The sequence below is a fragment of the Urocampus carinirostris genome, chromosome 12 (genome assembly GCF_059441175.1).
Source record: "Urocampus carinirostris isolate Australia breed hairy pipefish chromosome 12, RoL_Ucar_1.0, whole genome shotgun sequence".
Taxonomy (NCBI): Eukaryota; Metazoa; Chordata; class Actinopteri; order Syngnathiformes; family Syngnathidae; genus Urocampus; species Urocampus carinirostris.
The window spans coordinates 4,338,582-4,353,257 of NC_142360.1; the positions used below are offsets into that span (position 1 = coordinate 4,338,582).

Here is a 14,676-nt window from a genome sequence, read left to right on the forward strand (position 1 = left end):
TATGGACCATCAACCACTCTAAGCAAGCACACAAGACTTGTTCAGTTTGCTCTTATTTCTAAAATGTATTGCTGCTACTTTCACTTTGCTATTGCTATTAAACACTGATAACTGATGCCAGTCTTCAAGTACCACTTTGTAAATATTTGACTATTTGTTTTGGTATTAAAATATATAATCTCGCTCTTTTAAGTCTTCTATTACATGTTTATTCTGAAGTGCCACGTTTAATAGCAGTAGTATAATGTTCATCACGTAATCAATAACAATAAAGACCGATTTCAAAAGTAATACTGTCAGAGCGAACTCGATTCAGAAAACGTTATAAGTCAGCATTTTCTTTATCTAAAAAAAATCACTTGAGTAAAAGTAAGCGTGTAGATCTTCCACGAAGGAAGAAAAAATGAAACAAAAAAACTGAGAAAGAAGCCCGACCGGCTATACCTAACGATTGACATTTTAAGCCCGAATTTCTGGTCAGGTTTCTGGCCCGTCCCAAGATCTTACCTTGGATGCATGACCTACCTGTTCATGCACTCTTCCAACCTTTACATTTTCAAAGATTTGGGAGAATAACAATCCATGGAGTCCCTTTTTGATCCCACTAATGCATCCAAGGGTTAACATTAATGACATGCTTTAACCTGCCTGTGAGTCGTCAGACTGTTGAGAAGCAAAGAGTTGTCTGTATGATGTCACCAGTCACTCACTGGTCCCTTTTTAGTTTCCAAATGGCCTCTTTTGGAAACACATAGATAGATATACCCTTACTAAAATATGAAAAATCCTAATGGTTAGTTTTTTAAGATTGTTATCAAATTTGACCTGGGACCAGGTAAGCCTTCATGCTTTTGTCCCCGATGTCTTCCAGCTAAGATGTCCATTCTACACTCATCTTGCATGTGATTGCAAAAAAAGAAATTAAGGCAAGAATAAAAGCCTATTTCTGTGTGTTCCAACTTGGATTGCTCATGTTAGTAGCACTCGCATTTATTTCAGATTGAGACCAAAACTGTCCATATTCTCTAAACTATTCAACAACAGCATTTAATTTATTTTGGGTCTGACTTGGATTGGGGTTTTAAGCGAATTTTACAGGGAAAATTTAAGTAAAAGCGTCCTCTTGTGGGGATCTCTGTTGGAGTTTGCCGTCTATAAATCCTTTAAAAAAACGCAGTGTTACTCGATTACACAATCGCACTACGTCATATCGCAACATCGATTAGATTTCGGATAATCGCTCAGCCCCACTATCAGTCAAGATCCATCCCCATCTCAACACCCGAAATCTATGCCTTTACTATCGGGCCCCTCTCTCCAAGTTCCTCATGCGGTTTCCCACACTTTTCACACCCAGCCTCAAGGCCCGCTGGGTTTGTCGTCTTACCACAGGGTTGTAATCACGGTGGTTGTGGACTGTACCAACAAGACCCTGCTAGGCTGCGTTTACGCTCCCAAAGCGCCGACTTTGCGTTCATCCCAAATCTTTCTGTTTGCCGATCGTAATCGCCTCCCTTGTTATAAAAGTCAGCCGTGAGCTCATCCTTGTCCATTGCTAAGCCTCTCCTTTTTTTTTTTTTTTGTTGTCGTCGCAAATACTTGTCAATAGCAATGTGCAAAGGTCACCTTGGCATGGCAGGAAGGCAATGGTCGATGGAGAAATAAATAAGAAATTCTGAAGAGGGAGGAGTGATTCACCGGGTTAACCAATATCTCGGGAGCACGCCCAAAAGTCTTGACAGTGACCTCTGTTCTTTTACTTTTTTCACTTTTCACACACATCAAAAGTGACATATTGGTTGTAAGAACAGAGGTAATATCTTTTGCCTTTGCTTTCTGCGTACAAGTCAAGAAAGATGATGTACCTAGTAGGAAATTAACATATTTCTCCCGAAAATCCAATGTTTATGTAGAGACAAAATGTAGAATTAAGAATGTAAAACCTTGTTCAACCTACATGTCTATCTACCCTGGTAATATCCCTCAAGAGGGGTGACCGACAGCAAGACAAACACATACAATAACAAAAAAAATTAAAAAAGGGAAAAAAACACACACAAACATTTTTGGACCATGGCCAACCCAAACACCCAAACATTTTAGGCACCTCGGCACCTAAGTTGGTCATGCTTTCGTCCCTCCAGATGAAACGGGACACAAGAAAGCGGCCATGTCACTCAGGTCAGGGTGTCACAACACACTCTTCTGTTCAACAGCTGGGCCCAACAGCTTTTACTGGTTTACCCCTGCCGCATCATACAGGTGCCCTGCCCATCCCTTAAAACGCATCAGAACATCCCACTATCCTTTTACAACACCTCTCCACTCATTCTATCACCAACAAGAGCTCTAGCTTCCACTAGCTTCCACATGTAATACCCCAAAATTTAAATATCAATTTGTATTCATTTATTTTTTTCTCCCCTGGAATTCTGGAGAATTTATAACCAATTTAAAACCATGAATAGACCCAAGTTTTATCAAAAAAATATTTCAAAAAGTACCATGTACTCTATCTAAAAAGTTTAACAATAACTTTTTATTTCATTTGAATTTTACCACTTCATTGCCAATACACAAAAGCTAACGGACAAAAAGATTATTATGAAATGTTTCATAAATGTTTTCCCGAAATAGAAAAAAATCTATTTTGTTGTGAGCTTGTTCAGTTGCCTTTTTTGTCACTAGATTTATTTTAAAAAATGAACAAAAAAATAACCTAAGTTTAAACCACACCCCCTACATTGCATATTACCGTAATTTTATTGCAGTGTGTATTTTATGTAGCACTGTTTAAATACTCTATACAACACGCAACAGTGGGTATTAGCACGTCACATTGGGTATTTGTATATTGTATTCCTTTTGCTTTATTATTGTATTGTTCTCAGCGAAGGGATGCTGCTGGAAATGTGAATTTCCCTGCTGGGATGAATAAAGTATCTATCTATCTTTCTAAATACAGGCAGTAGCTCAGGTAGTAGAGCGTTCGTCTTTGGATCAAGGGATCCCAGTTCGAATCCCGTCTCTCCCGTGTTACATGTCGAAGTGTCCTTGGGTAAGACACTGAACCCCTAATAATAATAATAATAAACAATAAGCAGGTTAGCGCCTTACATGGCTGCAGGGCCGCTATTGGGAAATGTGGAGCACATTGTAAAGCGCTTTGGGAAGTCATTGACTTGAAAAGCGCTATATAAATGCAGATCATTTCATTTCATTTAATCTCTGCCACTCAATGAGGTAACGTACATCCCTAATGGCAAAAACAAAAACTAAAAACACTCTTGTTCTTGAGTTAAGGTTTTTAGCAAATTTTGAAACATTTGATTTTTTTAAACCAGTAAATGAATCCCCCCAAATTTTGTTCTTGTTGTTAGTGCGCCAAAAATGGGCATCCCTTCCAAATGCGCTCCAGACAATTGTCCATTCTGTTTTTGGGAGACGTGCCTGCTGTGTTTTATGGACGTAGCACTGGTTTTTCAGGCCTGTGGCCAGAGAGAAGGACTGCTTTTGTCCCCTTTAGCTGAATAACACCGCTGACTAAGAACTGGCCCAAGGGCAGTGGGGGGGCAGATGGCGTGACAGAGAGAGAGTGGGCTCTGTTTGTGTGTTTTGCGAGCGAGGGCTTCATCCTGCAGATGTAAATAGCTTAGTGTTGGAGAATAGTGATTGATTACAGCGTGGGACTCACGTCTGTCCCTGCGAGAGTGGGAGCTCAAAGCACCGTTGTTTGCGCTTCTTGTTCATTGACTGAAAGAGGAAGTTGGCGCTTTTCGGTTTTCGGACTGCAAAACTTCTGTTGTTCTGTTCTCTGCTAGTAAGCTTGCGTTTATCACAGTCTGTTGAGGGCAGTTAAAGTTAGATTGACTTTGGAATGGGCCAGGAGACCTGGGTGGGCCTATGTCAGGGGTGGCCAACCCGGTGCTCAAGAGCCACATGTCCTGCATGTTTTTGGAGTTTCTCTGCTCAATTACAGGTGAGTCCAATCACCTGGCCCATGTGGATTGAATCGTGTTGGTCATTTCATAAAAGTGGAGCTTTCAGGAGATTCTGAGTGCTTGACACTCGAATGAAATCTGATTTTCACTAAATCAATTGTTTTTTTTGTTATTTTAGGAGAACTAAAAAAATGGTATTCCCTTAAAACAACTTTTGAGATTTTGTTTTAACTGAAAGTAATGATACATTTAATATTGACACATTTTTAGGCATGATCACATGCTATATTACTTGAGGCACAATTTAGTTAAAAAAACTAATTTCAGAAAAAGGTATTTTACAATATTTTTTTTTAACCTAGTTTTACTAGTATCATATTTTTTCAAGTGGATTGGCCGGTCCAAATTGTCCCTAGGTGTGAATGAGTTGTCTGTCCCTGTGTGCCCTGCAATTGGCTGGCAACCAGTTCAGGGTGTCCCCTGCCCATTGCCCGGAGATGGCTGGGATGGGCTCCAGCCCCCCCGCGACCCTAATGAGGATAAGCGGTACGGATAATGAGATGAGATGAGATATTTTTTTATTAAATTACCATATGACATCAATAAAGTTAAATATTTTTTACAAACTGCCTCCGAATTTTACATTTGTTAAAATTTTACTTTAAATATGTCATATCTAATACACTGATACATGTAACGGAAAATGAAATTGTATTAACCTTTGGTGCAACTTGACTTGAGCTGGTGCAGCGGAGTTAGTGGAAGGACATTCAAAATAAAAGTGACTTTAAAAGTATTACTTTCAAGGGTGGTCTTTGCCTGAGAAGAATCTGTGTCTTTTAATGCTTCTTTATTCTTCATAAATGGCCTGATCGATTGGTTGCAGCTATTATCCAATTGAGTTGTGAGGACGGAGCAACGCAAAATCTGCCACCAACTTGATGACCTGGAATTGAAAATGAAATAAACCAATAGTCATTATATTCCTTAGCATGTGTAACTACGTATGTGCCTTCTTCGCCTGTCCAGTTAATTGCAAGCTTCTTTTCCTTGGTTATGATTTTTAGCTTCTCTCTTAAGCATCACTGCAAGTCTTGGGTCTTATATGACGCACACCAATAGCAGACAGGAATTTTAGAGACTGATAAGGCGCGTAACTGGCACAGTGATATGCACAAACACTGCCATGTTTTCATTTTCTATTTTTCCATGGTTGTCCTGTTTTTGCTTCTCCTTTTAGCATCATTGCAAGTCTAGATATAATTTGTTGTTGGGGTCATATTCGTGGGGAAGATGCAGTAACGAGGGCCCGAAAAAAAATATATAGACGACAACGTAACATAAAAACATGGCAAGCTAGGGACGCCATACTTCTAGGGTTTTCTATATTCCGATCACTTAATATGACTAAATGTTAGGGTAACAAAAAGTGTGTGTCAGAGGTAAGAGGTTCTCTCTCGCTGCCTTTTTTTTTTTTGGACCACGAGACTGGTCCACAAAGAAACAGAATTTGCCTCATCACAATGCGTACTGCACTAAACTCTTGCAATGTCGAATCAAAGAACTTCCTGTCTTTTATCCACCCGTCGTTGTTCTTCTCAGTTCTTTGTGTCTCTCTCTCTTAAAAGGCTGCACTAGATTCTTAAGGAAGTGCTGCTGCTGTGGTATATGGCTCAATTTTGTCTAAATGACGCAGAACCTTAAAATTTCCCTGTCAACTACTAATAATCTGTCAATAATGTATAATTGTCAGTTATTGTAACTTCTATGACACATTATTATAAAATAGGTAAACATGTGTACAGTCATGTTTATCTTTGATTTTGTTACAAAAGACGGGCTTTAATTTGTGATCGAAAATAACCTCTCCTTATCCCGAGTCCTCACAAATAAAATACGACATTTTGGGTTTGCTTTGGGCTCGTGTTGGATTTTTAGGCCTGATCATACCTCTAGTGTATGTTTTCCAATTTCGCCATTTTTAGCAGTGTATTGAAAATCCTCTTCACTTCTTTAGGTCAGCGACTTCCTCTCTGGCCGCTCTCCTCTTACTTTGGCACTTCGTGTGGGCGACCACATGATGTTTGTCCAGCTGCAGCTTGCAGCGCAACAGTCGGGCGCCCCGCAGCTCCAACACCGGCACCTCGTCACCCGGGGCAATCAGCATGCTGCCCCCGGACCGCCTTGCATCCCTCAACCGCATTCACACCTCCCTCATCATCTTCACCACCCTCACCTGCCTCCACCGGGCCCTTCCGCATCTTCTTCTTCAAGCTCTGCTAGCTTCCCACTTCCCCCCATGTACCATCAGCCCCTATCGTCCGTTCCCCACTGCAGCCCGACGATACCTCCACCCCAATCCACCCGGTCCCCTCGTACGTCGCATGTACCCGGGAGTCTGTTCCGGTCTCCTCCGCATCATCTGAGGGACCACCATCACTACCACCAGCCTTCCTCAGGCCAGGCCAGTCACAATGTGGGACAAGCCAGCCCTGTAGCCCCCATTTTGTGCCCTGAGGTAAGCTCCTTGTCCTGTCTTGTTGGTCAGTGGTTTTAACCTTTTATCTCTGACAATGTTCTCACGTCGCGCACACTAATAACATCAGTAACAGTCATGATAATAACAATGGTAGAAGGCCTAAATCCACTGTTATTACTAGACCACTAGTAATCTGGTTGAATAGACATTAGATTTCATCTCATCACATTATTTTCACTCAAGGTACAAAGTTGTCTCGCCTTTTTTTATCTTAAAGACACACATGATTGGTCAACCGTTGCGCAATGTTGTTTTGACTATCAGCTCCATTACCGTGCCACGTTTTACAACGTTGTAATGGTGCATTATGGGAATGAGTTCAGCCAAATCAATGAAATCAAGTAGTGCTCAACATCCTGGTCATTCGGTTTTCTTTAATCATTAAACACTTTGAGATAAATCAGGGTTTTTTCCAATGATATTCGTTTGTTTACATAACAGAAGAAAAAACCTTATTAATGCTGTGCACAGATAGAAATGAGGTGGTGCTAAAGACCCTGCCTCTACTGATCCCTCTCAAAAAGTTGCCTTGTTTCATAAAGAAACATTTTATCAAGTTAAATTACTCAGTTTATTGCATCATTGTTCTTTTGTTTACTTCAAAGAACAAAACCTTAAGGAAAAAACACGGACTTATTAGTGCCTTGCATAGATAAAAACTAGGTGGTGCCAAAGATGACACCAATTCTTCTTCTTCTCCCAAAACGTGTTTTCCAAACCAAAACCAAAAAAGGTGATTTTTTTTTTTTCTTTTTTTTTTTTTTTTTTCTCTCTCATTCTCTCGAAATATTTTGGACATTTTTAACAATAGTTCTTCTATTACATTTTGTACATCACTTAATGCCTCCTTTTTCTTTTGAATCCAGGCCAGCTGCAGCAACAGCCCCAGTAGCGGCACGAGCGCTTCATCACGCTCTCGCAAACCCGGCGCTATCATCGAGAGCTTCGTGAACCACGCTCCCGGAGTCTTTTCAGGGACCTTTTCAGGTGAAATTCATGGCCGCACTTTGCAATGTGCGAGCGGTGCTATATTTAGAAGTGTTTAATACTCTGCCTCCTCTCTCCTCAGGCACTTTGCACCCCAATTGCCAGGACAGCAACGGGCGCCCCAGGCGGGACATCGGCACCATCCTTCAGATCCTCAACGACCTCCTAAGCGCCACTCGACACTACCAGGGCATGCCTCCCTCCCTCACCCAGCTGCGCTATCAAACTCAATGCGGCACGCCCGGCTCGCCCTCCCCGTCGCCGCCCCCCTCGCCCCAGGTCTCTGGCGCCACCGGGCTCTCCGCCAAAGCTACCTCGGTGCCAGCCGGCAACCCCGGCATCCCCCCGCCGACCCATCATCCGCTGGTGCAGTGCCAGAGTCAGATCCGCATGTGCAAGCCTCCTGGTGAGTGAAAGCCTGACACACACAACCATGAATACATTGGCGTCTTTTTAAAGTGCTCGTGATGCAGATGTTCATGCTGGTGCCTTCAAAGGCTGTGTTCATTTTCAGAAGCTTATAATATTTCCCTAGATAATGTGCCAAAGAAACGGAAAGCTAGATTTCTCACTATGGAGATATTCTCCCTACCATTTATACTTGCATCAGAGCCATCATTTGGTTGCGTATCACCAGTAGCAAATGTTGGGCAGTGTGTTGGGAGGGAATGAAGAAATCAATGGTGCAAACATGAGCACAGCATTTTCAGTAAAAGTGTGCGACATTGGTGTCTTTTGATTTGTAAAATTAGATTTTGCAATACACCATACCTGGAGGAATAAAGAAAATGTCTTGCACAGTTCAAGCTCATCTCTAAAGAGCAGGATGGTGCTTTACACACATTTAATAAAGGTGCTGTATCGGATCAGTTAAGGAGGCTGCTGGTAACCATGAAAATCAGCACATCTGCTTCATGTGGGGGATTAAACCCCAACACAAAAATGGCCTGGATAGGGAAGGGGGACACCAGGCTGTACTTGCCCAAGACACACCACAGGAAAGCTGGTTAAGGAACAGTTATCCGAACTGTGATAGAGATGGTAGAGCTCGGCGCCAATTTTAGAATGGAACATTATAATCCCATGTCGTTCCCCCAAATTTATTTTTAGTTTGGTTTTGGGAACTGTGTAAAGCATTTCCGTGTTGAATTCCATTTTTTTCTTATTTTTCCTCTTTCATATATAAATTTATAAACAGGATACGTAGGGAATCCATTTGAGGTGGGGATCGTGAAATGGCTGTATAGCAGGGGCTACAAACCTATTATAACGTGTAGTTAGTGCCTTCCAATTCCCTGGATAAAAACAATAAAATAACAAATAGTACTTCATACGTGTAATATTTTTGTACATGATTAAATAACGTAAATAAATATACATGTCAAGGAAAAATGACAATTTATTGACCTTTAGTGTGTTCGTTACTTAAGCTGGTATAGCGCAGTTACCAGCTGGATGCAGAGGGGCAGGAGACAGCTGATAAAAATGAAAACTGATTCCAAAATTTTCCCTCCAAAGGATTGTTATGCCCTTAGTTGCTCTAACCGCCCGTATCCCTTTGGAAAAGTAACAATGCGTGTGCTTTCTTCCTATTACGTGATAATTGCAGCTTTGTTTCCATGGTTATAGTTTTGCCTCTCTTTAGCATCAATGCAAGCCTTCGGAATCATAGCTAATAAATACAGTGTGTACTATATTATAATAAGTAAAATATAATTTACGAAGTACACAACCTGAACAGAATAAAGAAAGAAAAAAGCACTGTGGTGGAGATAGTTCAGCCCAATAGCATATTGTCCTTTTCATGATTCCGTGACCAGCATTTTGTATGACGTCAACCAATAGCAGATGGGTATCTTAGAGACGTAACTCAACATATGAAATTTGATATGCTTTTAGACACCCCAAGTAATTTGTTGTTTATGCCATATAGTGCGGCAAAATGCTGTAAATACGAATGGAAAATCCATCTAATTCCATGCCGTATAGCGAAAACCTTGTAAACCGGGGTTGCTGTACCCCAGCGGTCTACTGTATAGAATTTTTCTTTAATTATGTTATACTCCCAAACTTTTTCAAATGTATTTTCCCTGGTGGATGAATTTTATTTTTATTTGTTCGATGTTTCTACAAGGAATTATCAAACAAATGTTCTCAGTCTTGTAGCAATCAAAAACTGCTTGCACTTGGGCACTTCTAAAAAGGGCAGACGCCGAACGAGTTCATGATATGTGCGTAATCCAGTCAATCCATTAGTTAATCCTTAAAATGTTGTTAAAGTAGTACTATAATAGAAAAGAACACACACGACAAGATAGGATTCCTTTTACTTTCCTTCGCAGGGCAAACCGTGCCGGTAACGTAGCAGTAACACAGCACTTGAACAAGAAGATAAGTCATTAATGGAATTTGAATGCCTTGGTTTTGAATTTTTCCTTGCCCTCATGTAGGTTTTAGATCAGGTGATGGTGTAATAATAGTCTAGTTTGCCATAATCTGTGGTCTGTGCAGCCCTTTGAGACGTCTTGTGATTAAGGGCTATACAAATAAACATGACTTGACTTTAAGAGCATTTTTTATTACTACTGTAATGCACTACTCTCCGGTCTCCCGAAGTCCAAAATCAAGAGCCTTCAGCTAGTACAAAATGCTGCAGCCAGGCTTTTAACTAAGACAAGAAAGTTTGACCACATTAACCCGATTTTAGCTCACCTGCATTGGCTCCCCGTTAGCCTAAGATGTGATTTTAAGGTTCTGTTGGTAGTATACAAAATCATGTATGGACTTGCTCCCTCATATCTTTCAGATTTAATTTACCCCTATGTTCTGGTACGGAGCCTTCGCTCTTATAATGCTGGTCTATAAGTGATCCCAAGAGCCAAGAAGAGATCCGCAGGTTGGAGAGCGTTCTCCATTCGGGCCCCGGTGCTGTGGAATGCTCTTCCCCCTGAGATTCGATCGCAACCTCAGTGGAAATGTTTTAATCTAAGCTTAAAACACACTTCTATTCTATAGCATATGAATAACCTGTATTTTATGTTGACAATATCAGGGGATGGTGTCATAATAGTCTGTAATAATAGTTTGCAATAGTCTTTGATCTGTGTAGCCCTTTGAGACTCTTTGTAATTAAGGGCTATACAAATAAACAGGACTTGACTTATAGCAATTCCCATGAAGAATAACCTTACACTAGCGTCTTCTTCAGCACATATTCCATATGGCATCTTTCTCAGCACATAAGAGTCATCCGTAATCTTTTTCAGTCAAGCTTCACTTGTCACCCAGCAAGTTGTCTTTGTTTACGCGCACCCATGAGATCGGTTTACTCCTTCCACCCAGGGCGACGCTATGTTTAGACTAGATTAGGCTTCTTTAAAACGACGGGTGGGTACAGGTCACAACCGGTATGGCCTCAATGCGGATGTACCCACGCCCAAGGGCAGGGCCGGTGCAGGTGCTTTAGCACCTTCCGGCCAGAGACACCAGATTTGCAGTTTCGACAGATGTCCTGCACTGATAACATTGAGCCAGTGTTATGAGGTTACACTTCGAAGAAAACAGCATTGTCCTGATCTCCTGTCGAAGGGGGTTGTTGAAGTAGTAGGGTCTCTTGTTGATTTTCGTTTTGTGTGCGGGCAGAATAGAGGTTCCGTTGTGGCAGCTGACGGACCGTGAATGTACAGTCAGTCCAAGCGAACAGTTGGAATAACATGGGCTTATTTTGCTAACTTTGTCAAGACCTTCCCTCTTCTCGTCCTGGCTCTACATCTGCATTCAACAGCCCACGCCATATTCGCCCTCCTTCCCATGTACCGTCCAAAAACGGCCTCGCCTGTAAAATCCATCTGTGTCTCTTCCTCCTATTCAGCCAGTTGGTTTCCGTGCATCAATACTGTGCATTCTCCGTGTTCATTTGGCCTTTAAATAGACGGATTCTGAGATGCAGCGCTGGGGGGGTTCTTAAAACCACAACACTAAGCCATCAGTCATCAAAAGGGGTCCCAAAACCCTGACCGGCGGCCAGTCGGCTGCCCACAAATTGGCTGGGGTTTCAACGTTTTTTGTGTGTTGTTAACCCCTTTAATGTTTCACTTTTGTAATCTCTCACCAGTGACGGAAGCTTTAAAACTTTAAGTCAAGAGTTAAAGTCGCTTTAAAGCTTTAACTCAACTGTCAAGGGAGCGTTAGAGCTTTAACTCAAGAGTGGAATGAGCTTCAACGCTTTCTCTCATGAGTTAAAAGTGCTTTATTTAAAGAGCTTTGTGAAAAGTGATAAAGATTTGCGTCAAGAGTGATAGTAGCTTTAAAGCTTTAACTCAAGTGTTAAAGCTGCATTTAAGTCCTAACTCGAGTGGACGATGTGTTAAAGCTTTGCCTCAAGAGTTAAAAAATCTATAAGGATTTAACTGAACTGTTATGGGAGCTTCAAAGCATTAACTCAAGAATGGAAAGCGCTTCAACGCTTCCTCTGAATTAAACCGCTATTAAAACAAGCTTTAAAGTTTTGCCTCAAGAGTTAAAGCAGTTTTTAAGCTTTAACTTTAAATTATGTTTGCTTTAAAGGTTCAACTTGATTGTTGAAGGGGCTTTAAAGCTTTAACTTCAGTTGAAGTAGAGAAGAGCTTCAACACTCTTGTGGATTAAAACCGCTTTGATCTTTAACTTGAGTATTAAGGGAGCTTTGAAGCTTTAGCGCAAGTGTCGAAAGAGCTACAAAACTTTCTCTAATGAGTCAAAACATCTTTTAATATGTAATTTGAATATTAAAGGAGCTTTAAAGCCTTAACTCAAGAGTAAAAGAAGCATTGAAACTTTGTGTCAAGAATAAAGCGTCTCTAAAGCTTTATCTGCACTGTTAAGAGAGCTTTAAAGCTTTAACTCAATAGAGGAAGGAGCACTGAAGTGTTCTCAATAGAGATAAAAGTTTTACTCAATTGAAAGGAGCTTGAACCCTTAGTTAAAACAGTTTTTGATGTTTTATCCATCCAGCCATCCATTATCTTCCGCTTATCCGGGGTCGGGTCGCGGTGGCAGCAGCCTTAAAAGGGAAGCCCAGACGTCCCTATCCCCAGCCACCTCCTCCAGCTCATCCCACGGGATCCCGAGGCGTTCTTAAGCCAGCCGAGAGGCATAGTCTCTCCAGCATGTCCTGGGTCGCCGCCGGTGGGACATGCCCGGAACACCTCCCGAGGGAGGCGTCTAGGAGGCATCCTTATTAGATGCCCGAGCCACCTCAACTGGCTCCTCTCAATGTGGAGGAGCAGTGGCTCTACACAGTCCCTCCCGGATGACTGAGCTTCTCACCTTATCTCTAAGGGAAAACCCAGACACCCTACGGAGGAAACTCATTTCGGCTACTTGTATCCGGGATCGTGTTCTTTCGGTCATAACCCAAAGTTCATGACCATAGGTGAGGGTAGGAACGTAGATCGAGAGCTTTGCCTTTCGGCTCAGCTCCCTCTTAACCACGACGGACCGGTACAGGGTCCGAATGACTGCAGACGCTGCACCGACCCGTCTGTCAATCTCCCGTTCCATCCTACCCTCACTCGTGAACAAGACCCCAAGATACTTGAACTCCTCCACTTGGGGCAAGATCTCATCCCTAACCCGGAGGGAGCATGCCACCCTTTTCCGACTGAGTACCATGGTCTCAGACTTTGAGGTGCTAATCCTAATCCCGGTCGCTTCACACTCTGCTGCGAATCGCTCCAACGAGAGCTGAAGATCATGGCCTGAGGAAGCCAACAGCACCATGTCATCTGCAAAAAGCAGTGACGCAATGCTGAGGCCCCTAAACCGGACTCCATCCCCACCAAGGCTGCGCTTAGAAATTCTGTCCATAAAAGTTACGAACAGAATCGTTGACAAAGGGCAGCTCTGGCGGAGTCCAACCCTCACCGGGAACAAATCTGACTTGCTGCCGGCTATGCGGACCAGACTCTGGCACCAGGCATACAGGGACCGCACAGCGCGGATAAGACTGTGCGGTACCCCATACTCCCGAAGCACCCCCCACACAGCCTCCCGAGGAACAGGGTTGAATGCCTTCTCCAAGTCTACAAAACACATGTAGACCGGACAGGCAAACTCCCATGCACCCTCAAAGACCCTGCAGAATGTGTAGAGCTGGTCCAGTGTTCCACGGCCAGGACGAAAACCACGCTGTTCCTCCTGAATCCGAGATTTGACCTCCTGGCGGACCCTTCTCTCCAGTACCCTTGAATAGACCTTACTAGTGAGGCTGAGAGGTGTGATTCCCTTTTTTTTTTTGATGTTTTACTCAAGTATTAAAGGAGCTTTAATGCCTTAACTCGAGTAAAAGCAGCTTTAAGGATGTGTTTTTTTTCTAGTCTCAACTTCCTACCTAACTTCTGCGTGGAACCAAACCAGGTGTGAGTGATTTGACACGATGAGAATGAACCCCGGTTTGCTTTGTGGCACCCTCCTATTCCGTAAAAACGTTGAGCTAGCGAATGAGTTACCGGACCTAACATGGAGACTAACCAGTCGCACTTCTACTCGAGACATCCTCTCGAAAATGTCACATAACTGGGTTCTCTCCAGAGAGCCTTTAACCTTTTCCACTGCAAGTCATGCGAGGGGGAGGATAAATAAAGTAGCTCGACGCGCTCTGCCCCAAAAACGTCTGCTTAAAAGCTTGCTGAAAGGACTTGCTGAGTTTGGGGATTTTTTTTAAGCTGATTGTTAGATAAATTCCATTACTGGGGAGGGTGGACCTAACCTCCTCCCTGCCTCTTCCCCCTCAGTCAAAGCCATTGTGTTGGGGCCAGAGACAGGGGCTGCACAAGGGGCACTGGCTGAGCCATTGTGGGGTAGAGGAAGGGAGGGTTTTGGGATTATAGGGCTGCCTTTTAGTCCTTCTCCCATGGCAGCTGCCTTAGTTCAACACAGGCCCACAGAAATTAGCTTTGAGAGCTGCGGCCCCCCACCCCTCTTCCGGATCTCTTCACCCACTTGTCCCCTTTAAATTTGTCAGGTCACGTTAGCGTCCTCCGGGCGAGTCGAATGAGAAAGAACCAGGAAGACTTGAACTGATTCTGTTACTAAGTCTGCTAATTCGGGCGACAGCGACCGGTGACGCAGTACAGCAAGGCCCTATCGAGCAAAAATCCAGTCAAGCATGTCAGCTGCCCTTTAATCGGCGACTAGGAGCGGAAAAGGGAGAATGCAAATGAAGTCTGA

General features: G+C 42.8%; 1 protein-coding gene across 2 annotated transcripts in view; it reads left to right on the forward strand.

Annotated features, from left to right (window-relative positions):
- Window positions 1-14,676, forward strand: part of midn (midnolin) — a 52,200-nt gene that overhangs the window by 24,596 nt on the left and 12,928 nt on the right. For both annotated transcript variants that reach the window (XM_088349318.1, XM_088349319.1), the window contains exons 5-7: window positions 5,959-6,459; window positions 7,347-7,467; window positions 7,550-7,873. In XM_088349318.1, the coding sequence (XP_088205444.1) occupies window positions 5,959-6,459; window positions 7,347-7,467; window positions 7,550-7,873 (946 nt within the window). The remainder of the gene's footprint in view (window positions 1-5,958; window positions 6,460-7,346; window positions 7,468-7,549; window positions 7,874-14,676) is intronic.